This window comes from Callithrix jacchus, chromosome 6 (genome assembly GCF_049354715.1).
Source record: "Callithrix jacchus isolate 240 chromosome 6, calJac240_pri, whole genome shotgun sequence".
NCBI lineage: Eukaryota > Metazoa > Chordata > Mammalia > Primates > Cebidae > Callithrix > Callithrix jacchus.
The window spans coordinates 72,368,153-72,390,494 of record NC_133507.1 but is presented as its reverse complement, the minus strand read 5'-3'; the positions used below and the strand labels follow the sequence as shown (position 1 = coordinate 72,390,494).

The 22,342-nt window shown below is 36.9% G+C and overlaps 1 protein-coding gene across 5 annotated transcripts in view; it reads right to left on the bottom strand.

The window, feature by feature from the left end:
- The window catches only part of ACVR1C (activin A receptor type 1C), a 152,515-nt gene that overhangs the window by 59,500 nt on the left and 70,673 nt on the right, over positions 1-22,342 (bottom strand). For 4 of the 5 annotated variants that reach the window (XM_035304850.3, XM_008998868.5, XM_078327722.1 and 1 more), the window contains exon 2: positions 18,140-18,370. In XM_035304850.3, the coding sequence (XP_035160741.1) occupies positions 18,140-18,293 (154 nt within the window). In that variant the 5' untranslated portion in view covers positions 18,294-18,370. Of the gene's footprint in view, positions 1-5,196; positions 5,332-18,139; positions 18,371-22,342 lie in introns of those variants that run through there. The other variant, XM_078327723.1, reaches the window with a different exon arrangement.

Sequence of the window (22,342 nt, the reverse complement as noted above, 5' to 3'; positions counted from 1 at the left end):
GGGTTCACAGCCGAATTCTACCAGACATACAAAAAAAGCTGGTACCTTTCCTTCTAAAACTATTCCAAATAATCCAGAAACAAGGAATCCTTCCCAAATCATTTTATGAGACCAACATCCTCCTGATACCAAAACCCAGCAGAGACTCAACAAGAAAAGAATACTTCAGGCCAATATCCATGATGAACATAGATGCAAAAATCTTCAATAAAATACTGGCAAACTGATTGCAACAGCACATTGAAAAGCTTATCTATCACGATAAAGTAGGCTTCATCCCAGGGATGCAAGGCTGGTTCAACATACACAAGTCTGTAAACATAATTCACCACATAAACAGAATCAAAGACAAAAACAACATGATCATCTCAAAAGATGCAGAGAAGGCCTTTGACAAAATTCAACAGCCCTTTATGCTAAAAACTGTCAATAAATAGGTATTGAGGGAACGTATCTTAAATAATAAAAGCTATCTACAATAAACCCACAGTCAATATCATACTGAATGGGCAAAAACTGGAAGCATTCCCTTTGAAATCTGGCAATACACAAGGATGCCCTCTCCCACCACTCCTATTCAATATAGTACTGGAATTTCTAGCCAGAGCAGTCAGGCAAGAAAAAGAAATAAAGGGTATTCAGTTAGGAAAGGAGAAAGTCAAATTGTCTCTTTTTACAGACGACATGATTGTATATCTACAAGACCCCATTGTCTCAGCCCAAAATCTCCTGAAACTGATAATCAACTTTAGCAAAGTCTCAGGATACCACATCAATGTGCAGAAATCACAAGCATTCCTATACACCAATAACAGACTTAAAGAGAGCCAAATCAAGAACAAACTGCTATTTGCAATTGCTACAAAGAGAATAAAATACCCAGGAATACAACTAACAAAGGAAGAAAAGGACCTCTTCAAGGAGAACTACAAACCACTGCTCAAAAAAATAAGGGAGGACACAAACAAATGGAAAAACATTCCATGCTCATGATTAGGAAGAATTGATATTGTGGAAATGGCCATACTGCCCAAAGTAATTTATAGATTCAATGCTATCCCCATCATGCTACCTATGACCATCTTCACAGAACTGGAAAAAAACACCTTAAACTTCATATGGAACCAAAAGAGAGCCTGCATAGCCAAGTCAATTCTTTGATGCCTCCAGCAAAAAGAACAAAGCTGGAGGCATCATGCTACCTGACTTCAAACTATACTATGAGGCTACAGTAACCAAAACAGCATGGTACTGGTACCAAAACAGAGATATAGAGCAATAGAACAGAACAGAGGCCTCAGAAGTAATGCCACACGTCTACAACCATCTGATCTTTGACAAACATGACAAAAACAGGCAATGAGGAAAGGATTTTCTTTTCAATAAACAGTGTTGGGAAAACTGGCTAGCCATGTGCAGAAAGCAGAAACTGGACCCCTTCCTGACACCTTACACTAAAATTAACTCCAGATGGATTAAAGACTTAAACATAAGACCTAACACCATAAAAACCCTAGAAGAAAATCTAGGCAAAACCATTCAGGACATAGGCATAGGCAAGGGCTTTATGACTAAAACACCAAAAGCATTGGCAACAAAAGCCAAAATAGACAAATGGGATCTAATTAAACTCCACAGCTTCTGCACAGCAAAAGAAACAATCATTAGAGTGAACCAGCAACCAACAGAATGGGAAAAATTTTTGTAATCTACCCATCCGAAGAAGGACTTATATTCAGAAGCTACAAAGAACTAAAACAGATTTACAAGAAAAAAAACAAAGCCATTAAATGTGGGCAAAGGATACAAACAGACACTTTTCAAAAGAAGATATATATAAGGCCAAGAAACATATGAAAAAATGCTCATCATCACTAGTCATTAGAGAAATGCAAATCAAACTATATTGAGATACTATCTCATGCCAGTTAGAATCGCAATCATTAAAAAATCTGGAGACAACAGATGCTGGAGAGGATGTGGAGAAATAGGAACACTTTTACAGTGTTGGTGGGACTATAAATTAGTTCAACCATTGTGGAAGACAGTGTGGTGATTCCTCAAGGACCTAGAAACGGAAATTCCATTTGACCCAGCAATCCCATTACTGGGTGTATATCCAGAGGATTATAAATCATTCTATTACAAAGACACATGCACACCTATGTTCACTGCAGCACTGTTTACAATAGCAAAGACCTGAAATCAACCCAAATGCCCACTGATGAGACACTCGACAGGAAAAATGTGGGACATATACACCACGGAATACTATGCAGCCACAAAAAAATGATGAGTTTGTGTCCTTTTTAGGGACACGGATGAACCTGGAAACCATCACTCTCAGCAAACTGACACAAGAACAGAAAATGAAACACTGCATTTTCTCACTCATAGGTGGGTGTTGAACAATGAGAACACATGGACACAAGGAGGAGAGCAACACACACTGAGGTCTGTTGGGGGGGACTATGCAAGGGACAGTGGAGGGTAGGGAGTTGGGGAGGGATAACATGGGGAGAAATTCAAGATATAGATAATGGGGATGGAGGCAGCAAATCACATTGCCATCTATGTACCTATGCAACAATCCTGCATGCTCTTCACATGTACCCCAGAACCTAAAGTGCAATAATATAAATAAATAAATAAATAAATAAATACATAAATACATAAATAACAAATTTGTAAAAATCTACTGTAATATCAATTACCAAGACAATGGTATTTTGACATCTCCCTCTGAGACTGTGAACTTTCCTATTTATCCTACTAGATCTGTGAATATTTTCTTTATTTTTGAGACTCCACTCTCAAGCACATAGAAATTTAGATATCTTAAACAAATCCCTGGAAAATAAAACTTCAGTTATTACAAAGTGACACATTTAAACAATAGTAATTTTTTTGCATTAAATTATATTTTGTCTTCTATTAATTTAAGTAAACTAACACTTTTGTTTAATATATCTATGGTAAATATTTTCTATCACAATAATTTCAACATTTCTATAAAATTTCATTTTAGATATGTATTTTAAACATTTAATTGAATTTGTTTTCTACACTTTGAAAATCATTGTGTTTAAACCGGAATGCTGAGTCCATTTACATTAAATCATTTACATTTAGTTATACTGACATATTTGGGTGCTTTCTCTTTGTCACATCTGCTGTGTGCTTCCTTTTCTCTCTTTTCTTCTTTTGGTTTTTCTGTTTGTTTGTTTGTTTGTTTGTTTTGTTTTTGTTTTTGTTTTGGAGACAGGGTCTCATGCTCTTGCCCAGGCCAGAATGCAGTGGCATCCAGGCTGGAGTGCAGTGGTGTGAGCATAGCTCACTGCATCCTTAACCTCCTGGGCTCAAGCAATTCTCCTGCCTCAGCTTCCCAAGTAGCTGTGACAGCAGGCACATGCCACCATGCCTCACTAATTTTTTTACAATTTTTTTGTAGAGACAGGGTCTTGCCATGTTGCCTTGGCTGATCTCAAACTCAGACTCAAGCAATACTCCCGCCTTGGCCTCCCAAAGCATTGAGATTACAGGTGTGAGCCAGTGTGCCCAGACCTCTTGACATTTTTTAGATTGTTTTTAATATTCCATTTTCCCCACTGAAGATTAGAAATAATATACTCACTTTCTACTTGTAAAAGTAACATAGATATGACAACATGCATTTTTAGAGCATTAATGCTTAAAAATACCTTTTACCCTTCTCCTAGACCAAATCAAGGTCCTTAGAACATTTTAAGTCCATTTGCCCCTATCCTGACACATCCAGTATGCCATTATTACTCCAAATGGTTTATATTAATATTTTTAAAGCCCTACATGATTATTGCTGTTATTGTCAATAATGTTCTTTAGAATTAGTCGCATGTTCTGACTTTCTTTGCTTTTTGTTCCTCCTTGCATGTCAGAACTTTGGTGTTACTTTCTTTCTCCATGAAGTACATTCTTCAGAATTTCCTTTATCAAGGGGTTACTAATGGCAACTCACTCTATTTCTGTTACTTTATAAGGGCTTCTTCCTTACTCTCCTTCTTTAAAGATATTTTTGCTGGATATAGAATTCAGTTAATAGCTATTTTTTTTCAAAATATTGCAAATATAATTACACTGTTTCTCTTTTCACATCTTGTTGTTGCAAAGACAATGTTAATTCTACCCGGGTTAATGTGTTAATAAATGTTCATTGAGTAATGTTTAATTCAATTTAAATAAATAATTCAAAGGAGCCAAATTTAATGGTAACCCATTTAGTTTAAACTTAATGTTAAATGGAACTTAATATTATATTCAATTAAATTGAACATTAAATTAAATTCAGCTCTTTTGCATTTAACTTTTTTCCTCTGTCAACTTTTAGTACTTCCCTTTGTCTTTGGTGTTCTGTAGTTTTACTATGATGTGTCAAGCTTTGGATGTCTTTTTATTTGTCCTATTGATATTAATTGACTTTCTTGGGTTTGGGGATTGGTGTTCTTAATTCTGGAAAATTTTGAGCTGTTATCTTTGCAGGTACTGCTTTTGCCCAAACTCTCCCCTCTCTTTTGGACTCCTATGTGAAAGCATGTGTTAACTCTTCTTTTTTTGTTTTGTTTTTTGTTTGTTTGTTTGTTTGTTTGTTTGTTTGAGACAGTCTCACTCTGTTGCCAGGAGCCAGGCTGGAGTGCAGTGGCACAATTTTGGCTCACTGCAACCTCCGCCTCCTGGGTTCACATGATTCTCCTGCCTCAGCCTCCCGAGTAGCTGGGACTACAGGTGTGCGTCACCATGCCCAGCTAATTTTTGTATTTTTTAGTAGAGACGGGGTTTCACCATGTTGGCCAGGATGGTCTCGATTTTCTGACCTCGTGATCCGTCCACTCAGCCTCCCAAAGTGCTGGGATTACAGGCGTGAGCCACCGCGCCCGGCTGTTGACTCTTCTTTAACTTTCCTCTATTTGTCATCCTCTCTTCCATATATTCCGTTTGTATTCTCTATGTACTCCATACAAAAATATTTCTTCTGACCTGTATTTAAGACCCCTATTTCTCTCCTCAATAATTCTCATGTTAATTGTTCTTAAACCTATTCCTACGTTTTGCAAATTAGTTACCAAATTTTTAATTTTAAGAGATTTCTTCTGGTATTGTTTAAATCTGCTAGGTCACTTTTTAATGCTTTCCTATTCTCTAAAAATATTTTCAACTTGCCTTTTGTTTCTTCACATTTGGGAAATATTTGGTCCATAATTTTTGCCTAATAATTCCAATATATGAAGCCATCATCTTTTTCTGGTATGTGCTCTTTTCTGCTATCTTTATTCATACTGCCTCACATCCTTGTATGCTTGGGTATTGGGAGTACTGCAATATGGAAGTAGGCTGGTGACATCATCAAGCCTCATTATTAACAAACAATAGAACCTGACTACTTTCAGATTTCTTGTCATGTGAGTCACTGAATTTCCTAATTAAGATGTTATTATCTAAGTTTCTGATACTTTCATTTAAAAATGTCCCAGCTGATACAACATTTTTTTTTTAACTTTTGCCTATCTAATAGGTGGGAAAAATGGTATGCCAACTAATAGTAAGGTTAAATATCTTCGCAATATTTGACCATTTGGATTTTCTCCTCTGTAAAATTTGTTTATACGCTCTCATTTTCTTTTTCATTTAGCATTTCCCCTTTCTCAGTCTGTCTCAAGCACTCTCTCTTTCCCCCAAACCTTGTCCTGCAATTACATAGACACACACACACACACACACACACACACACACACACACACACAATGTGCATGCTCTTTATCTTTTAAACAGTGATCTTTTTCCAGTCATATATACTACAAATATTTCTACTCAATATTTAAAATGTTTTCTGGTTTTATTTATGTTATCTTTTATCATTCATTTGTATTTTAGTTTTCATCAAGTCAATTATATCTTTCTTCTCCTTTTATAGCAGCTGGGTTTCCTGTCTTATTTAAGAACAGCTTCCATACTATAAAGTCATAAAAATCTTTTTTCCAAATTTTTCTCTGACATTTAAATTGTTTTATATTTCACAATTAGATATTTAATCAAGCTGTAATTTATTTTTATATATGGTATGACACTGTGGTACAGTCTTGTTTTCTTCCAGATGGATAGATAATTATGCCAGCATCATTTCAAAATTAAACTATCTTAGAATTTGCATTTTTGCCAAGTTACACTTTAGATGTCCACAGAAACCCTTCTTGCCACAGTACACATAAAAATGCTGAATAAAATATAAATAATTTTTTTCTATTTTATGATAAAGCTGGTGCAAAAATAAATGAATTGCTCGGGCTCAAGAGCCAAGAATAAAGTACAGATCCAGAGAGGGGATTGAGCACTGTGGCTGCCTTGACCCTGGAGGCATCTGCCAGCTCTTGGTGGTGGAGTGCTCAGTTTACCACATTGTATCACGAGTCAGGGAAATAAAACATGATTCCCAAAACAGTGAAAGGTCAGATTAGCAATTCTTGCATAAATCAGACAACTATGAATGGCACTGCCATGAAAACAAAACAAAACAACAAAACAAAAAGTTCTACAAAGAGAGACAGCGTGTATGCCTGTGTGTCACAGGACTGACTTTGGGTAAAGCAGAAAAAAAACAAACAAAAAGTTTGAGAGTTCCTCACAAGTGCATAATCCTTACACACAGGCGTAAAGTCAGAATTTGCTCTATTATGCTGGCCCCCAAAACCTAATCAAAACACTGGTTTTGGTTTGGTAGCACCCCCAAGCAGCTGACAGAAGCTAATACAAATCTTCTCTGAAGAAACAAATTTTAAACACATGCTTCAAAAGTTTCCTCCAGATAAGTTTTCCTAAGACCATGAGCTCACAATAAAATAAATCATTAAAAAACACAAGGAAAGAAGTCACCAAGAATATGAATCAGCAGAATAAAAAACAGCAGAACCAAACCCACAGAGACTGTACATATTGAAATCATTAATAATTCAAAAATTAGAAAACATGCAAAAAAGAGTTTAAGAGACATTGCTGAATAGAGACAGAAGGCCAAAATTACACAAAATCAGGCAGGAATTGTGAGAAGAATTGAGGGGGACTGATTGGGGGCTCACAGGCAAAACACACTGTAAAGATACACACCTACTAGGGGAAGAGAGTCATGAGCTATAGTCAGGAAAAAAATTTTGTAACAACAAAAAACATAAAGCAAAGGCCCAACTGTTAGAAATAGGATCTGAGTGCAGAAGAGAGGACCAGCTAAAGCACGAGACTGAGTTACTGCACTTACATCAAGTCAGCTACCCAGAAATGACCCCACCATCTGGGGAGACTGATGAAAGAGCCAGAGAGGCAAGGATCCACTTGGCTTTCAGATGAAACTGTAAAGGGAAGTCTGAGATTTTGTTCAACCTCTTCTAGTCACCTCCTAACCTTTCTTCTACTGTGTAGTACATGGACATGATGCAGACTATCAAGCACTGTAGAAATATCACAGTACCTACTTTACAGAGTAAATTTCTGTATTTTCTATTTTGTGATCACCTTGAAATTGACAAATCCCTACAGGCAGAAGGAAAGATGTCAATCATACTCTCTGATGACACAGAAACAGTGGAGTTATTGGCACTAGCCTCATCATCCAGTGCTCAGACTGAAAGTCCCCAACGTATTCAAATAAAAAGGTTTGCATCTGACCATGTACAGTAGCTCATGCCTGTAATGCCAACATTTTGGGAGGCCGAGGCAGGAAGAATGCTTAAGGCCATGAGTTTGAGATAAGCCTGGGTGACACTGACAGACACCATCTCAAAAAAAATTGTTTTGAAATTACTCATGTGTGGTGGCATGTTCCTATAGTCCCACATACTCAGAAGGCTAAAGTAGAAAGATCATTTGAGCCCAGGAGTTCAAGACTGCAGTGAGCCATGGAGCAAGACACTGTCTTTAAAAAAAAAAAGTTTTAATTAAAAGGAAGCTTAAATTCAATTAAATGTTACATAGCATTTCTTGTAGACATTAATGAGTGGCCAGACAACACATATCTTCCCTATTATAGATAACATTTGAAAACCAATTAATGCAATCCATCATATGAAGAGACTAAAAAAAAAAATCACATGATAATCTCAATAAACTCATGAAGCTTTGTTTTAAAATTTTAACATCCATTTTTAACATCCATTCATGATTTAAAACAGAAATTTTCACCAAACTAGGAATACAAGCAAATTTCCACAATTGATAACAGACATCTACAAAAATCCCACAGTTAACATCATACTTAAGAGTAAAAGAATGAATGCACTCCTAGAATCAGGAAAAAGGCAAGGATTTGCACTCTCACCACTCCTATTCATCATTACATTTGTGGTTACATCCAATGCAAAAACACAAGGAAAAGAAAGAAAATTCTGTGTCATCTATATATCAGAATGGAAGACATAAATTAGAATCTATATTCATTGGTAAGATGATTATATATGCAGAAAACACCAAAGAATCTAGAAAAAAGCTACTAGAGCTAATATATATATATATACACACACACACACATATATCATATATATGGTAATATGTGATAATGTATATCTATCATAAATAACATATATGTGTGTATATATATAATATGTATATTATATATACTTTGAGATAGAGTCTGGCTATATCACCCAGACTGGAATGCAGTGGCGTGATCTTGGCTCACTGCAACCTCCACCTCCCAGGTTCCAGCAGCCTCTCAAGTAGCTGGGATCACAGGCACACACCACCATGCCTGGCTAATTTTTAGTAGAAATGGGGTTTCACCATGTTGGCCAGGCTGGTTTCATACTCACAACCTCAAGTGATCTACCTGCCTTGGCCTCCCAAAATTCTGGGACTACAGGCATGAGCCACTGCACCTGGTCTCTAAGTTATTTTCACAAGCTTTCAGTATATAATGAATTTAATAGAAGGAAAATTAATTTTATCATCATATACTAGCAATTAATATTTAGAAATTGAGATATTAAAAATACCATTCACAATAGCATCAAAAACATGCATTACTTAGAAATAAAATTAACAAAATATTTATAAAATCTGTTCTCCGGTAACTACAAAGCACGGTTAAGAGTAACTGGAGAACTAAATAAGTAAAAAAAAAAAAAATACTATGTTCATGGATTAAAAGTTCAATACTGTGAACATGATTATTATCTGCAAATTAATCTATATACTCAATTTAATCAAAATCTCAGCATGTGTTTTTGTAGAAATTGTCAAGTGGATTCTAAAATTTAAATTAAAATGCAAAGGACTTACAACAGGCAAATCAATTTGGGAAAACAAAGTTGGAGAAGTTACAAAACCTGATTTAAATACGTACCATAAAACTACAATAATCAAAACAGTTTGACAGTAATAGAAGAAATATAGAACAACTGAATAGAAGAAAGAGGCCAGAAATATACCCACATATATAAGATTACTTTATTTTCAACAAAAGTGCCATCATCACTCAATGAATAAAGAATAGACTTTCAATAAATGATCCTAGAACAACTTCATATCCATATGGAAAGAATAAAACTTCACCTTAACTTCACATAATAACACAAATTAAGTTGAAAATAAATGTAAACATTAAAACTATAAAAACTCAAATAATAAAACTTCTTGAAGAAACCATAAAAATATACATACATAAGTTTTGAGTAGACAAAAACTCAAGATATGAAACTAGTTAACTATCATAATTAAAAAAAAAATAAATAAATAAATCACTTTGGGAGGCCAAGGCAGGTGAATCACGAGATCAAGAGACTGAGACCATTCTGATCAACAGGGTGAAACCCCGTCTCTACTAAAAATACAAATAATTAGTTGGGCATGGTGGTGCGTGCCTATAATCCCGGCTACTCAAGAGGCTAAGGCAGGATAATTGCCTGAACCCAGGAGACAGAGGTAGCGGTGAGCCAAGATCACACCATTGCACTCCTGCCTAGGTAACAAAAGTGAAACTCCATCTCAAAAAAAAAAAAGGTAAATCAGACTTCAACAAAATTTCAACTTTGTGCTCTCTAAAAAATACCTTCCAGAGGGGGAGATTTCCAAGATGGCATGGTAGGAACAACTCAGGATTGCAGCTGTCAGTGAAGGCAAAGAGGGTGAGTCCTAGCTGCATTTCCAGATGGATCTTTGTTGCCCACAGAACAGGGAAATTCCCAGGTGTAGGAGAGACACGGGACGCTAGCGCAGCCCTTTCGGCTTGCGTGGCTGTTTCGGCGGGTGTCGCAGCACAGTGGCACCCTGCACAAAACGCACTGGTCTGGGTGCCCTGTTAAACCAGCCATCTGAAATTTGAGAGGGCAGATTAGCATATCCATCTGATTAAATGGGACTCGGACAGTGAGCCAGACCAGGAGATTCCCGGGAAGCAACATTTGAGCCGGTGCAGTGGGTCGCTGCATGGAAAATCACACAGATCCTGGTGCCCTATCAGCAGGTGACTGAAACAACTGGAAGAGAGTCAACCATTCAACTTAAAAAGAGAGAGAAAAAAAGGGCTCTGAGGCAGGGAGCCAGGTGATCAGGCTTGGCAGGTCCCACCCCCACAGGGACAAACAAAACAGTGATTTGAAATGCTCGGGCTGAGAGTTTCACTGCAGGCACACCTGAATCCAGGATGGTGCAGGTCGGTGGGGGAGGGGGGTCCACCACCACCGAGGCATTGTGCCCCTACTGAGGTACACTCCCATTGCTGACACAGCCTGCCATTGCCAAGGCAACCTGCCATAACAGAGAGACTCTGCCAACAGGGCAAAGCCCATGATAGCAGGTCGGAGCCCACAGGCAACAGGGCGGAGCCCACAACAGTAGGGTGGAGCCCACAGCAACAGGGCGGAGCCCAGGGCAGCAGGGCAGAGCCCACAGCAGCAGGGCAGACCCCACGGTAGCAAGGCAGAGCCTCAGAAGGCAAATGGTGACTAGAATACCTCTAGCTGGGCAGGATAGTGCAACAGATATTCTTAAAGAAAGCCCTAACTCCCCGAGACAAAGCATCTGAGGAACAAAAAGGGGTTTTATGAGTTCTGCTGCAGCAGACCTAAACACACCTGCCTACCAGCCCTGAATGAACAATGGAGATCACAGCTCAGCACTTGAGCTCCTATAAAGTACAGTCCATCTCCTCAAGCAGCTCCCTGACCACTGTATATCCAAAGACTCACCTCAAAAAGAAATGATCAGACTGACATTTGGCAGGCATCATTCTGGGAAGAAGATAGCAGAAGAAGAAACTGGTTCTTCTTACTGTTCCGCAGATGCTACAGGTGTACCCCAGACAAGCAGGGCCTGGAGTGGACCTCAGTAGTCATACAGCAGAGGGGCTAGACTGTTAGAAGAAAAACTAAGTAACAGAAATACTTCATCATCAACAATCTGGGCATCCACTCAGAGACTCAATTGAAAAGTCAGCAACTACTCAGACGACAGATGGATAAATCCACAAAGATGGAAAGAAACCAGCACAAAATAAAGGAAAACACCCGAAACCATAACACCTCACCTCCTACAAAGGAACAAAACTCCTCACCAGCAAGGGAACAAAGCAGGACAGAGAATGAGTGTGACAAAATGACAAAATCAGACTTCAGAAGGTGGATAATGAGAAACTTCCGTGAGCTAAAAGAACATGTTCTAAATCAATGCAAAGAAACTAAGAACCTTGAAAAAAGATTCAAGGAAATTATAACAAGAATGGACAACTTAGAGAGGAATATAAATGAATTAAAGGGGCTGAAAAACACGACACAAGAACTTCGTGAAGCCTGCACAAGTTTGAACAGCCGAATTGACCAAGCAGAAGAAAGAATATCAAAAGTCGAAGATCAACTAAATGAAATAAAACAAAAAACCAAGATTAGAGATAAAAGTGCAAAAAGCAATGAATAAAGTCTCCAAGAAATATGGGACTATGTGAAGAGACCTAATCTACGTTTGATAGGTGTACCAGAATGTGACGAAGAGAATGAATCCAAGCTGGAAAATACTCTTCAGGATATTATCCAGGAAAATTTCCCCAACCTAGCAACACAGGCAAATATTCAAGTCCAGGAAATACAGAGAACACCACAAAGATATTCTGCAAGAAGAGCAACCCCAAGGCACATAATCATCAGATTCACCAGGGTTGAAATGATGGAGAAAATACTAAGGGCAGCCAGAGAGAAAGGTTGGGTCACCCACAAAGGGAAGCCCATTGGTCTCACAGCAGATCTCTCAGCAGAAACTCTACATGCCAGAAGAGAGTGGGGGCCAATATTCAACATCTTTAAAGAAAAAAACTTTCACCCAGAATTTCATATCCAGCCAAACTGAGTTTCATAAGTGAAGGAAAAATACAATCCTTTGCGAACAAGCAAGTACTCAGAGATTTTGTCACCACCAGGCCTGCTTTACAAGAGCTCCTGAAAGAGGCACTACACATAGAAAGGAACAACCAGTACCAGCCATTCCAAAAACATACCAAATGCTAAAGGGCATCGACAAAATGAAGAATCTACATCAACTAACAGGCAAAACAGCCAGCTAGCATCAAAATGGCAGTATCAAATTCACACATAACAATATTAACCCTAAATGTAAATGGACTAAATGCACTAATCAAAAGACACAGACTGGCAAATTAGATAAAAAGCCAAAACCTATCACTGTGCTGTATCCAGAAAACCCATCTCACATGCAAGGATACACATAGGCTCAAAATAAAGGGATGGAGGAAGATTTACCAAGCAAATGGAGAGCAAAAAAAAGCAGGAGTTGCAATTCTCGTCTCTGATAAAATAGACTTTAAAGAACAAAGATCAAAAGAGACAAACAAGGTCATTACATAATGGTAAAAGGATCGATACAACAAAGAGCTAACAATTCTAAATGTATATGGACCCAATACAGGCGCACCCAGATATATAAGGCAAGTTCTTAATCACTTACAAAGAGACTTAGACTCCCACACAATAAGAGTGGAAGACTTTAACACTCCACTGTAAATATTAGACAGATCAACCAGACAGATAATTAACAAGGATACCAAGGCTTGAACTCAGACCTGGAACAAGCACACCAAATAGACATTTATAGAACTCTCCACCCCAAATCCACAAAATATACATTCTTCTGAGCACCACATCACACCTACTCAAAAATTGACCACATAATTGGAAGTAAAGCACTCCTCAGCAAATGCAAAACAACTGACATAATAACAAACAGTCTCTCAGACTGCAATCAAATTAGAAGTCAGAATTCAGAAACTAACTCAGAACCGCACAGCTTCATGGAAACTGAATAACTGGCTCTTGAATGTTGATTGGATAAAGAATGAAATGAAGGCAGAAATAAAGAAGTTCTTCAAAACCAACAAGAACAAAGACACAACATACCAGAATCTCTGGGACACATTTAAAGCAGTCTCCAGAGGAAAATGTATAGCAATAAGTGCCCACATGAGAAGAGTGGAGAGATCCAAAATTGACACCCTATCGTCAAAATTGAAAGAGCTAGAGGAACAAGATAAAAAAAACTCAAAACCTAGCAGAAGACAAGAAATAACTAAGATCAGAGCAGAACTGAAGGAGACAGAAGCATGAAAAACCCTTCAAAAACTCAATAAAGCCAGGAGCTGGTTTTTCAAAAAGATCAACAAAATAGACAGACCACTAGCCAGACTGATAATAAAGAAAAGAGAGAACAACCAAATAGATGCAATAAAAAACGATAAAGGGGAAATCACCACAGATTCCACAGAAATTCAAACCATCATCACAGAATACTACAAACAACTCTATGCACATAAACTAGTAAACCTGGAAGAAATGGATAAATTCCTGGACACCTGTGTCATACTGAATGGGCAAAAACTAGAAGCATTCCCTTAGAAATCTGGCACTAGACAAGGATGTCCTCTTTCCCCACTCCTATTCAATATAGTACTGGAAGTTCTAGCCAAAGCAATCAGGCAAGAAAAAGAAATTAAGGGTATTCAAATAGAAAAGGTGGAAGCCAAATTGTCTCTATTTGCAGATGACATAATAGTATACCTAGAAGACCCCATTACCTCAGCCCAAAAACTCCTGAAACTGATAAGCAAGTTCAGCAAAGTCTCAGGATATAAAACCAATGTGCAAAAATCACAAGCATTCCTATAGACCAATAACAGACTTAAAGAGAGCCAAATCAAGAATAAACTGCCATTCACAATTGCTACAAAGAGAATAAAATACCTAGGAATACAACTAAAAAGAAACATAAAGGACCTCTTCAAGGAAAACTACAAACCACTGCTCAACAAAATAAGAGAGGACACAAACAGATGGAGAAACATTCCATGTTCATGGTTAGGAAGAATCAATATCATGAAAATGGCTATACTGCCCAAAGTAATTTACAGAATCAATGCTATACCCATCAAGCTACCATTGACTTTCTTGACAGAACTGGAAAAAAACCACCATGAACTTCATATGGAACCAAAACAGAGCCTGCATAGCCAAGTCAATTCTAAGCAAAAAGAACACAGCAGGGGGCATCACACTACCGAACTTGAAACTATACTACAAGGCTACAATAATCAAAACAGCATGGTACTGGTACCAAAACAGAGATATAGACCAATGGAGCAGAACAGAGGCATCGGAGGCAACACAACATATCTACAACCATACAATCCTTGATAAACCTGACAAAAACAAGCAATGGGGAAAGTATTCCCTGTTTAATAAATGGTGTTGGGGAAACTGGCTAGCCATGTGCAGAAACCAGAAACTGGACCCCTTCCTGACACCTTACACTAAAATTAACTCCAGATGGATTAAAGACTTAAACATAAGACCTGGCACCATAAAAACCCTAGAAGAAAATTTAGGCAAAACCATTCAGGACATAGGAGTAGGCAAGGACTTCATGACCAAAACACCAAAAGCATTGGCAACAAAAGCCAAAATAGGCAAATGCGACCTAATGAAACTCCACAGCTTCTGCACGGCAAAAGAAACATTCACTAGAGTGAATCGGCAACCAACAGAATGGGAAAACATTTTTGCAGTTTACCCACCTGACAAAGGGCTGATATCCAGAATTTAAAAAGAACTCAAACAGATTTACAAGAAAAAAAAACAAACAAGCCCATTCAAAAATGGGCAAAGGATATGAACAGACACTTTACAAAAAAGACATACATGAGGTCAACAAACATATGAAAAAATGTTCATCATCACTGGTCATTAGAGAGATGCAAATCAAAACCACATTGAGATACCATCTCACGCCAGTTAGAATGGCGATCATTAAAAAATCTGGAGACAGCAGATGCTGGAGAGGATGTGGAGAAATAGGAACACTTCTACACCGTTGGTGGGAATGTAAATTAGTTCAACCATTGTGGAATACAGTGTGGCAAAATAGAAATTCCTTAGAAATAGAAATTTCATTTGACCCAGCAATCCCATTACTGAGTGTATATCCAAAGGACTATAAATCGTTCTACTATAAGGACACATACACATGAATGTTTATTGCAGCACTGTTTACAATAGCAAAGACCTGGAACCAACCCAAATGCCCATCGATGATAGACTGGACTGGGATAATGTGGCACATACACACCATGGAATATTATGCAGCAATCAAAAATGTCCTTTGTAGAGACATGGATGAATCTGGAGAACATCATTCTCAGCAAACTGACACAACAACAGAAAATGAAATACCACATATTCTCACTCACAGGTGGGTGAGGAAAAATAAGAACACATGGACACAGGGAAGGGGGTACTACACACTGGGGTCTATTGGGGGGAATAGGGCAGGGACAGTGCGGGGGTGAGCTGTGGAGGGATAGCCTGGGGATAAATGCCAAATGTGGGTGAAGGGGAGGAAGGCAGCAAATCACACTGCCATGTGTGTACCTATATGACTATCTTGCACGTTCTGCACATGTACCCCAAAACCTAAAATGCAATTTAAAAAAATACCTTCAAGAAAACAAAATGGCAAACCACAGAATAGAAGAAAACAGTCACAATATATGTATCCAATAAAGAACTTGTATTCAGAATATATAAAGAACTCTTCATATTCAACCAGAAGAGATTAAAAACCCAATTTTTCATAAACACTCGAATAGACACTTTATAGAAGATACCTAAATGATAACCAATATGCACATAAAAACTAATCGCCTGCTGTACTGCCACAGTTCATCACATATATTCTTGATAAGCTATTTTTAATAAATAAATAAATAATAAAATGTGTACACTTTATTATACCTAACTTAGACCTTAATAAAGTTGATTTTTGAAAAAGAAAGACTGGTTCCTGACTAACTTAAGGGTAGAACATATAGACCTCTCAGTACTTTGGTAGAACTTACAGTTGGGCTGGGGAGGACCTACATTCTAGCTACACTAAGTACCTTTGATTTGCCCAAGGTTAGAGACATTTTTCCCTCTGATACTTTTTGTTAAGTCAAACTATGTAGTCTTGAGGATCGTTCACTATTGAGAAGACACATTACAGGTCACTGCCACAGCTAACAAGGAGACTCTCCTTTTCACCCTGAAAATCCTTTGTATTTGGCTATGGAGAAGACCATCAAACATAAAGAGCCTTCACTTTAGGGTATCTCTGGTGTACAGATAAACTCGGGGATAAAATGTAAGGAAACAAGTGTCCATAATAGATCCCAGATCACTACCAAAGCAAGGAAGTCTATGGAATCTGAGACAGAGAGAATAAGTGTGGTCTAAAATCCACATCTGCAAGTACCATTCAGGGATGAAATACGCCAAGTATAACTTTTGAGGTTGCAGTATACATGATAATGCCTTAAAACAGTGTTTCCAAGGATTCGGACAAGTACTAGCGGTAGTACATGGAATTACTTTAAAAGCTTTTTCTGAGATGAATTGGGATGGTAAACAAACATAATATTAAATAGCACTGAGTCATACAAGGATTCCTTTTCTTATTCTCCTAGTTTTCTAATTTTGTATCAAAAAGTCTCCTTTCCTACTAATGTCTTTTACACTTATTTCTTTTCTCCTTTAAACAAAGAGAAAATGCAAAATACCTAACTGAAATGCAGTATAATTGTTTGTTTATTTACATAGTTATCTTCTATTTAAGGCAAGTAAACTGGTTTTGAATTTGAGATCGTGATGCTATATTTTATGAAATAAATGTTTTTCAATTAAAAGGCGGTTAGTTTATTTTAAAAATAAGTAAAAAGTGCTTCTGTGGTATATTGATATGATGACATATGAACACCGGAGATTACATAACATTGCCTTAAAATGTTAATTTGTAAGGAGGTCTATGTATCTCTGTATAGATATAACTGTACTGATAATCATTAAATTATTATTATATTAAAAATATTAAAGAAATTCAACTGCAGGACCATTTTTAAATCATAAACTAGTTTTAAATTCAGAACTACATGCCTGTTAATGTTTCTCAAAGTTGCAGATCCCAGATTCCTGATAAAGGGCCAGCTTAGGATTTTTAGCATCTTATAAATTAGGATAAAGCACTATATAATTTGACAAAAGACAGAAACACATCTGAACAATGATTAAAGGTCGAATTCCATTCTGCTTCTATCTCTATTAGGGTGTGCTCTTGCTTGAATGTGGGTAGATGAAGAAGATACACAGAGGATACCCCTGAAAACAAGATTCTGTCCCCATAAAAGTTGGCAATCTGCTATTTTTAGTTATGCTCTTTTTCTTCCTGGTATATATCTCAATTTCTTTTACACATAATCTTAGCCAAAAAGCCAAGAAGCAATCTCAATTCCTTTTTTAAAAATCCATAAAATTTTACATTTTACTTTATGTCCATTAATCATTTCAAAAATATAATTCACGTGAACACATTTCTTCAAAATTGTTATGTTGTCGTCAATGTTTTGACAATGATGTGCAGTTTTTTACAAACTCAACCTCAGCTCAACTCTAGAGAATTTTGCCAGCCAAAGTTAAAAAGAGAACTGTACAACAGATTTTCTTATTTAAAGAAACATAAGACAGTTTGATTTCTACCCTTCTTATAGTTTCCTGAGTAAAATTAAATTTGGAATGAACAAAGATAAACCCCTTACCTGTTGGAAGGTGCAGTGTTATGTTGTTGCAAAAATCTGTGAAGCAGCATTCAGTTTTAGTAATATTGTTGGAACTATGACAGAAGACTTGAGCATTCAGTTCTGGAAGGGAGACACAGGATTTGATCACCTGTTCTCTTCCATTGGTTAGCATGACTGATGCCCAACATGCTCCTTCTGTTTGGCAGGTAAAGTTTGAAGAATCACACAAAAGGCATACACACTTCAGACCTGGAAAGAGTAAGGAAAAAGGTTTAAAATACAAAAGACATCATGCTACTTTATTTGATAATACCTTAGAATATAAATTCAATCTTAATGAAAATGGAAAAAGGGTTTAAATAAAAGCACTCGCTAAACACGTGCTAAGCTGTTACTCCCTCTCTGTCATGTTATTTCACTAAATAGCCTGCCAAATTATCATTTACTATTGCTAATATCTTTGTGAATTTATTCAGTTGCTATTATATTTAATGAATTTTCCTCATCCATGCTCTAAATCCCCCTTATTAAGTTCAATCATCTCATTCCTAAATCAATAGCTCCTAGGAAATGCTAGGAAACAGTATCACAGCAACCAAGGGGAGCTGTCCAGCATCACTCGTAGAACCTTAAAGTGGGGTTACGGCAGCTGTGTAACCAAACAATTCAGTGTGTTCTCTTCATTTGCCCTCCTTCCTTTAAACTTTCAAGCAAACGTGCTAAATGCAAAAGTAACCATAGATATTTATGTCTCTAAAAAATAGTTGTGAGCCTTTATATTTATTTTCTGTGATACTTTAACACAATTGTTATTGTTGTAGTTCCTTTACGGCATTGATGAGCCACTACATTTCCCCTCTTCACTAAAGAACGTATCTTAAAATGAATTATTTGAACAAACACCATGACATTCAGGTAATTTTCTTTAATGCACACATCTAGTCCATAAAGCAAAGAACACCAATAATAGAAGTTAGAATATCTACACAATACAACTGTGGAAAAGTATACTTTGTTAATCTGTTCATTATCATACACCTCCCCAACATTCTCCACTTACTAACACACACACACACACACACACACACACACACCCCACTAACTCACATGTCCAAAGTGGTGCCTATTTATGTTTTGTTTGATGTAAAACATTCATCAGCATAAGCGCCTAGTGGTTGTGATTTATTCAACTTTTTTTGCTCTTTTTTTTTAATTGCATTTTAGGTTTTGGGGTACATGTGAAGAACATGCAAGATAGTTGCTTAGGTACACACATGGCAGTGTGATTTGCTGCCTTCCTCCTCTTCACCTATATCTGGCATTTCTCCCCATCTCCCCACCCCCCACTGTCCCTCCCCTATTCCCCACAACAGACCCCAGTGTGTAGTGATTTATTCAACTCTTATTTAAATATATTGTTTCTAAATACTGCAATGCTAAATAAGCTTTGTATTATTGTTTTTAATTATTTAAATTTCAATAGCTTTAGGAATACAAGTTATTTTTGGTTACATGGGTGAACAGTATAATGGTGAAGTCTCAGCTTTTAGCGTACCCATCACCCGAGTAGTGTACATTGTACCCAACAGATAATTTTCCATTTCTAACCTCCCTCCAACCCTCCCACACCTCCTGAGTCTCCAATATCCATTGTGTCTTTTTGTATGCCTTTGCATACTCATAGCTTATCTCCCTCTTATTAGTGAGAACATGCAGTATTTGGTTTTCTGTTCTTGAGTTACTTCACTTAGAATAATGGTCTCTGGTTCCATCAAAAGTTGCTGCCAAAGACATTATTTCATTCTTTTTTATGGCTGAGTAGTAGTCTATGGTGTATGCATGTGTAGATAGATGATAGATAGATGATAGATAGATAGATAGATAGATAGATAGATAGATGATAGATAGATAGATAGATGGTGTGTATACGTATATACACACCACATGTTTTTATTCATTCATCAGTTGATGGACACTTAAGTGATGCCATATCTTTGCAATTGTGAACTGTGCTGAGATAAACATACACATGCAGGTATCTTTTTGATACTCAGTAGTGGGACTGCTGGATCAAATGGTAGTTCCATTTTCAAGTCTTTGAGAAATCTCCATATTGTTTTCCATAGACACTGCAATAATTTAACTTTCCATCAGCAGTGTATAAGCATTTGCTTTTCACCATATCCATACCAACATCTATTGTTTCTTGACTTTCTAATGATGGCAATTCTTGCTGGGGTAAGCTGGTATATTGCTGTGATTTTAATTTGCATTTCCCTGATGATTAATGATGTTGAACATTTTTTCATATATTTGTTAGCCATTTGTATGTTTTCTTTTGAGAAGTGTCTGTCCGTGTCATTTACCTACCTTTTCATGGGATTATTTGCTTTCTTTTCTTGCTAATTTTCTCGAGTTCCTTGTAGATTCTGAATATTAGTCCTATTTTAGATGTATGCTTTGCAACTATCTTCTCCCATTCTATAGGTCATCTGTTTATTCTGTTATTTCTTTGGTCGTGCAGAGATCACAGATGACACAAACAAATGGAAAAATATCCCATGCTCATAGATTGGAAGAATCGATATTGTGAAAATGACCATGCTGCCTACAGCAATCTACAGATTCAGTGCAATTCCTATCAAAATACAACATGATTTTTCACAGAATTAGAAAATAAAATCCTAAAGTTTTTATGGAATCAAAAAAGAACCTGAGTAGCCAAAGCAATCCTAGGGGAAAGCACAAATATGGTGGCATCACATTACCTGACTTCAAATTATACTATAAATACAGGGCTACAGTAACCAAAACAGCATGATACTTGTATAAAAGTAGACACATAAATCAATGAAACAGAATAGAGCCCCCAGAAATAAAGCCACATACTTACAATCAATGATCTCTGACAAAGCACACAAAAAATACATTGGGGGAAAGAATACTCTATTCTATAAATGGTACTTGGAAAAGTAGATAGCCACATGTAGAAGAAAGAAACTGGATCCCCCCTCAAATTATACAAAAATTAACTCAAGCTGAATTAAAGACTTAACTCCAAGCCCTAAAACCAGAAAAATTCTAGAAGAAAACCTACAAAAAAAAACTATTCTCAACATTCCCTAGGTAAAAAATGTATGACTAAGACCCCAAAAGCAAATGCAACAAAATAAATAAATAAATGTATTATTAATTTAATTGAAGTTTTCATTAAACCACAACTGCCCTCCTATAATTACCTAAATGTCCAAATTTTTACCATATAATCATATTTACTAAAATTAAAGTCTTTAGATTGTGAATCACTCAAATTGGAGTTTATTTTATACTTGTAAAATATTTGATACATTAATGACAACTTTCATTTAACTTCAAATACCCATATGGGAGCAAAAATGGGTAATATACCTATATAACTGGATATTTAAGGAAGAACAAATCATATATCAGTCATACAAAAATTATTCTCTTCTATCAGTAATTTTTCTTAACTGGTGAAGGATCATTCCTAAAAACATTTTTATTATTGTTGTCCTACAATAATCCCGTGGGTAACCCCCCAACATGGGCACAAAGGAAGGAGAGCTGTGCAAACCCCAGGCACAATTAGTACCTGAAGAATACCTTAGTTTATAGTGTTATTACTCAGCTACTTTCTATATATAATCATATGTTAGTTTATAGAACTAGTGCCTGAAGTATAACTTTCTGCTTACATATATCTAGCTTATATAATCATACTTAGTACTTATAGCTAGCATACTTAGTTCCACATAATCTCTCTATATAATCATATAGGCATTGTAGTCAGAGCTGTACCAACACATTTAGTGCTGATTTATATAATTCTTCTATATAACCATGGAATAGTTTGTAGTAGGAAGAATGCCTAGAGCAGTCACAGAGCAGAAGCAGTATATGGAAAAACAGCCAGACCAGGACAAGAACCAAAGACCCAGGCAGTGGCATCCCTGCCTGAAAGGGCATATGCTGTATGGCAGGCTTGGAGCAAGAGCCTCTCCTCCTGATAAAGGAGTTGTAGTACTTTGCATCCAGCTCCTGTGGAAAGTAGGCCTCAGGCCTGAGATTCTTCAAATAACCGAGAGAGAACGCCTCTGGTGTGACCAGGTCATGGCAGCTATACTCCGTCAGTCTTTTCTCACTTCTGTGCTAGCTCAAATCAGCCTCCCATAAATATCTTAGAGAAGAGCACAAGTCTGT